The 6,000-nt window shown below is 30.9% G+C and overlaps 1 protein-coding gene across 15 annotated transcripts; it reads right to left on the bottom strand.

Moving 5' to 3' along the window:
• Positions 1–1,954: 1,954 nt before the first annotated feature.
• LOC107914956 (uncharacterized) lies at positions 1,955–5,227 on the bottom strand. 15 transcript variants are annotated; one of them, XR_005919406.1, is made up of 5 exons: positions 4,792–5,227; positions 4,669–4,698; positions 3,481–3,644; positions 2,763–2,897; positions 1,955–2,434 (listed from the first exon to the last, which is right to left on the bottom strand). XR_005919406.1 is itself a non-coding variant. In XM_016844030.2 (4 exons), the coding sequence occupies exons 1-4, from the start codon at positions 5,087–5,089 to the stop codon at positions 3,641–3,643; spliced, it is 237 nt and encodes a 78-aa protein (XP_016699519.1). In that variant the 5' UTR covers positions 5,090–5,227; the 3' UTR covers positions 1,955–3,640. The 15 variants fall into 15 exon arrangements, 3 of the variants coding, with proteins under 3 accessions (XP_016699519.1, XP_016699517.1, XP_016699518.1); XR_005919407.1 differs by having other exon boundaries at positions 2,763–2,877; positions 3,481–4,698; XR_005919409.1 differs by having other exon boundaries at positions 1,955–2,168; positions 2,763–2,877; positions 3,481–4,698.
• Positions 5,228–6,000: the final 773 nt, after the last annotated feature.

Raw genomic sequence — 6,000 nt, 5'->3', positions numbered from 1 at the left:
TATTTCAATTAATCAACTTAGAGTCAGTTGTTTCTACTCTCAAAAGAGATATTAGCATAATTTAGGGATTTCTATAGATCAAGACACCAAGTGAATAAATTGTTTAAATCAGATTAATAATAATAGAAGAAGTCTACGAGGATTCTTTACTGGGTATTATCTCTCTCATTAGTTACCTTTTGATTATTTTCCTGATTCGTCCTCTTTTGCATTCTTAGTTCAATTAGTTTAGTAATTTTATATTAAAACTCATCACTCCAAATTATCGGCTAAATAATAAGAAAATGGTAATTACTAATAATTTTAGTCATCATGGATATGATATCTCTACTCACTATAGCTATACTAATGTTTGATAGGTTCGCTTGCCTTTGTCGTAAATTTTAGTTAGTATGAAAAACACACATCACAACCCTCCCTTTGTGAAGTTTTGCTCAAGAAATGAATCTACCAAACAACTTTTCCAAATGCACCTAACAATTAAATCCCTAACTACCCATTAACATAAGGTAAAAACAATCTCACCAGTGCATAATTTTTTACACTTACTCTCTCCAAATATCCTTACATACATGTAAATGAAACCCTTTAATAAAACCTAAGATGTCAAAGATAAAAAAAATCAGTAAATGTAATGGCCTAAATTCAAGGTTATCGGAACAGTGGTTTCGTAACCACAAATATGATTTAAAGAGGAATTTTTTTTGATATTTTTGCATGAATGTTGATATGATAGGAAAATCATATGAAAATATCGATAGAAAAATTTTACCGATTTAGTGTTTAGTTAGAAAAAGAAATTATTTAAGAAATTGAGTAAAAATAAGGTATTGAGACCCCAATCTCGTAAAACTGAGTCAGAAATATTTTTATAAACATTTATGAAGTGTTAGTAATATGATATTAAAATTTCGTTAGAAAATTTCTACGTTTGGATAGTTAATTAAGTGAAAAGGACTAAATTGAAAAGGGTGTAAAAGTTACTAGAATGATTAAATAGCTCAGTTGTTAAATGAGGAGGGACATAAATTGCAAATAAGCCCAAAAGAAGATATTTTGGGCGGCATAAGGTGAGGAGAATTGGTGAAATAAGGGAAAAATGGAAAAATAACAAAATTTACTAAAATAAAAAATGGGACCAACTTGTAATATCTAGAATTCTCTTCATATTTTCTTCATTATCATCAGCCAAAAACGTACTAAGGGTTTATTCAAGCTGGTATTTCATAATTTTTGCACCAAGTGAGTTAATCCTTGCCTTTTTCTTGTAATTTTTGTGTTTCTAAGACTTTTACAACACTACACCAAAACAGGTTTTTAGCGATATTTTTTTATGCCTTTAGCGGCGCTTTTTACCACCGTTAAAAGTATTTGCGATGCTTTTGAAAGCGCCGCAAAAAATGCCGCTGTCGTCAACGCCGCAAACGTTTGCGGCATTTTTGGAAATAAACGCCGCTATAGACCATGACCTTTAGCGGCGCTTTCCTCACAAACGCCGCTATAGATCAGGATCTTTAGCGACGCTTCTACAACAAAAGCCGCTATAGCTCAAGACCTTTAACGGCGATTTTCCCACAAATGCCACTGTAGATCAAGACCTTTAGCGGCACCTTTTTTACAAACGCCGCTATAGATCAAGACCTTTTAGCGGCGCTTATATCAAAAACGCCGCTATAGAACAAACCTTTAGCGACGCTTCTTGCAAAAACCCCACTAAAATCATAACATTTAAAAATATTATTTTAATCAAATAATATTTATTTTTATGATAAATATTTTATTTTATTTTATTTTTTAAATTTGAACTTTAAATATACTTTCAAGGATAAATAAAAAAATATTATTTAAATTAAATTTTCTATGAAAATTTTAACTTTAAAACTAAATATAAAAATTGAATTTTTAGTTTTAGAATTTAAAATAATAAATTAATAACACAATTAAAATCCAAAAGTTAGAACTCAAGTTGTCGTAAATATTAAAGTAAAAATAAATAATACATATGAGAAATAGACTGACTAGTTAAACCTGCCTATGATTACACACATTGCAAGGTAATAAAAAATACAATGCAGTCTGCTGCACCATCTTTTCTCTACAACTTTCATTGAAGGCATTTCAAACTTTCTTCCCAAGTTTTCCAAACTCATGTGCCTCCCGCAAACTTTCTTCCCAAGGGTGAAACAATGTAGGAAGCAGTTTAAGATCAGCTTAAAGAATGTAGACTAATTTTCCCACAAATAATAGCAATCAAAGTAGGCTATGAAAATAATTTAAACAATTGAATTTTGCAAAGTAATCACATCTTTCTTAACAAATTAGTAATTGTCATTGTGTGTCTTTCAATGCAACTAACAATCAAATATAATGTGCTAAAACAAAGCATGTATCTCAAAATAAAGGATACTGATTCATCAAAGATGTATTTCCCACTCTGAAATACAAGAAAAATATCAAAAGGAATTAAGGATACGACAATTACAAACAAATCAAGACTGCAAAAATAAAATAAAATAAAACATACCCACTATCACCACATAAAGGTAATTAACTCAATAAGGCATACTCAAACAATTAGCCACATAAAGGTAATTAACTCAATAAGGCATACTCAAACAATTAGCCACATAAAGGTTTAACATTCCTAGTAATTGAGGGGGGCAGAACAATTGGCTTGAAGCAAATATCGCAAAGGATTATAGAGAACTAATCAAATATCGCACAACAATGTGAGAAAAGGAAATCTTTAATCTATTCAATACCTTGAAGTAATTCTCCACAAAATTGGGATCCCCAAGTGTTGAATGCTGATGCTTGGAAGTTCCAATGACGGTTGATGTGGGTGATCCTTTTATACCATGATTGTCAAAACAATGGCTACTAACAGATGAAGAAGACTGTTCAGGATAGGAAATTAGTGTGGGTGATCGACAATTTCTCTATGCTTATCTCTTCTACTATATAACCATAAACTGCAAACTAACTAAATGCATCAAAAAATATATTGTCGCAGCTCCCGCACATTAATAGGCAAATAGAAAATTAGTGATGGCCCTAACATCATAGAATTACAGCAAAGAGACCAGACAATCAATAATGGTTAAGAATATTTATAAAATACAATTTATAGGGTATTTTTGATTTCGTTAACTCCTCTCAAATAAAAACGAGACATGAAGCAGGAAAAACCAAATAATTGATTTTTCTTGAAAGTTAACATCCCCCAAAAAAAAACCATTGATAAGAACAAGCTATCGAAAAACATAAATGTAAAACATACAAAATTATCAATTTGTTTCTTTTTTTTTCCAGTTTTTCAAGAAAAAAAATGATGGGTTATTTCCAAATTATGCCTAAAAAAAATATTAATGCATGTGAAGCTGCCAAACCATAAAAGCATCATTGAAGTACCCATAGTTGGAAGAACCGAACATGCCCATGTTATGTCCATTGTTTTCAAGGTTGTATATTTAAGCTTACCTATTGGTGACATGAAGAATCCTTGGTTCCATACTTCAGATTCATTCTCCTTCAAGTTTGAAACCATGAAGTAATTTGAGACTAGCTGAAGGAGCTTCTCACTTCCCTTAAAAATCCTAACGCTTGTGCATCAATTCAGTTGCAAAATTATTTGGTTAAATTACCTGCGAGGTCTCTGTATTACTAATACAACCAAAGCAAATCCACTTAGAAAATGGTTCATCTAATCCCGTTAATGCAATTATAAACTGGTTTCACATATATGCGCCTAAAAGAACTACTATTTAAGCAAATATAATTAAGAAAATACCGCCAGGACACTATCCCTTCGTCCATTGCATGGATATAATATATTTTTAATTGGCAATTGACACCCTGTTAATCCCTCACCATCTAGATATTTATACGTTTTAGATTGATTGAGTAGTAAAAATATATATTTATATGTGTTTGGCGGCGTTAAATATATAATATATATTTTTAGTTTGATAGTTAGCACCTCCCCGAACTCCTCACCCAACCCCTCACCCATTTTGCTAAAAATATACGTGTCCCATCGCATATTTGTATTTTATATTAAAAAAAAGTATAAGCATGGCCCCCGAACGGTTTAACCCCTTGGCAATTTTATGCATATATATTATATTAAAACCAAGTATAAGTATTGCTCCCGAGGGCAATTTTATGCGTGTATACATATTACATATAAAAGAAAAACCAGAGCAAAAAAAGAGGTATAACCCCCGAGGGTTCATGAACCCTTGACACCTTTAGAGGTTGTAAACCTCCCGAAGGGTGTATGTGTATTATATTATTATATCATTAAAAAAAGGGTTAATACCCCTCGCCATTAGCTAATTTCAATCTGGGGTGTGAATCCTGTGAGCACTTGTATGTAAATATAAGGAGTAGTTATAAATAATATATTCTTAGCTATTCCATGAGCACCTGCTATGGATACACCACTTTGGTTTAAAATTGGCAACTCCTTGCCGTTTATAATTAAGAACATCAGGAAAAAAAGGAGTTAAAGCTAAAATTAATAGAAGAAAAAGAATGAAAAGTAGAAACCTAGTCAATCAACACAAAATCCAAAGGACAAATATTTGAATCATACGGCAGGGAGAAACTAGCAAATCAAAACAAACAAAACGATCAAAACAAACCTGTATATGTCCGATAATTTACCGTTTTTCAGGAGGACAGTACCCGTATAACCTGAAAACGAAATTAACAAGTTGAAGTCAAAATTAAAATAGTAAGAAAAATAAAAAAGAAGAATTGAAGTAAGAAATTCAGTTGGAACGGTACCGGCGCCGGCTAAGATCAAGATCTTCGACAAATCTACTCCGGTTTGCATAGCCATGACAGTGTTTTCGAAAAAATTAATCATATAAAAAACAGAATATGTTGCATTAGTAAGGAACAAGAAAAAGAACCTGCAAGGGTATGTAATCTGAACATTGGTAACATCCTTGGTTATATATTTCAAGAAAATCTCAGATGGTTTAACTCGAGCTAACAGTCGCAATCCCTTTTTGCTCTTTTTCTCATCGTTTCCTTGGTTTCCTGGTTCTGGGTTCTTTGATTTTGGACCCCTTTTATCCATTTGAGAGTTTTAAGACGAAGAACAAACAAGAATTGGCTTGGCTTCAGTTGGGAAGAAACAGAGTTGAATAAGCTTTTGGGTTTTTTTTTTCTTGGATGTGGGAAATTAGGGATTTTAGGGGGGAACGTTGGGGATTTCGGAAGGGGGGGGGGAGTTTTATAAAATGGCGCTATATTTTTTTAGAGTGAAATTATTTTTGTGGCGTTTTTTTATAAAAACGCCGCTATTGCTTATTTTTAAAAATATCGTAAAATTTTTTTCATTCTGAACAAAACGATACCGTTTTGCTATTCTAAAAATTTTTTATTTTATTTTTTATAAATTGATTTATTTTTTGCAGCGTTAATAAAAACGCCGCTATTTCATTTTGAACAAAATGACGCCGTTTTATTATGCTAAAAATTTTTTATTTTATTTTTTATAAATTGATTTATTTTTTGCGGCGTTTTATAGAAAACACCGCTATTGCTTATCTTTTGCAGCATTTTTATGACAAACGCCGCAAAATTTTTTTCATTTTGAACAAAATAACGCCGTTTTGCTATTTTGGTTTTTATTAATTGATTTATTATTTGCGGCGTTTTTCATAAAAATGCCGCAAAATATTATTTCATTTTGAACGAAATGACGCCGTTTTGCTATGCTAAAAATTTTTTATTTTGTTTTTTATAAATTGATTTTTTATAAAATAAAATTAAAAGTACTCTCAAAATAAATATTGTATATTTTAATAAGAAAACAAATGATAAAATGGTTGTAATTAATTATTAAGTTAGAATTATCTAAATTAAATAATTACCTATATATCCATATCATTTTTATTTCATTTTTATTTTTGCATTTTTTTCTTATAATTTGGTCCTCTCCAAAATAAATAATTATACATAAATATCCATATCAATCTATCACTT

This window comes from Gossypium hirsutum, chromosome D10 (assembly GCF_007990345.1).
Source record: "Gossypium hirsutum isolate 1008001.06 chromosome D10, Gossypium_hirsutum_v2.1, whole genome shotgun sequence".
Taxonomy (NCBI): Eukaryota; Viridiplantae; Streptophyta; class Magnoliopsida; order Malvales; family Malvaceae; genus Gossypium; species Gossypium hirsutum.
The sequence above is the reverse complement of the archived record's forward strand: the minus strand, read 5'-3'. Positions and strand labels throughout refer to the sequence as shown.

Bases quoted from the DNA above. Each gene is read 5' to 3' on its own strand.
- LOC107914956 (XM_016844028.2), bottom strand. From the start codon at position 5,089: ATGGATAAAAGGGGTCCAAAATCAAAGAACCCAGAACCAGGAAACCAA. The intron at 4,699-4,791 runs GTACCGTTCCAA...TTTCGTTTTCAG, and splicing joins CTTGATCTTAGCCGGCGCCG to GTTATACGGGTACTGTCCTC.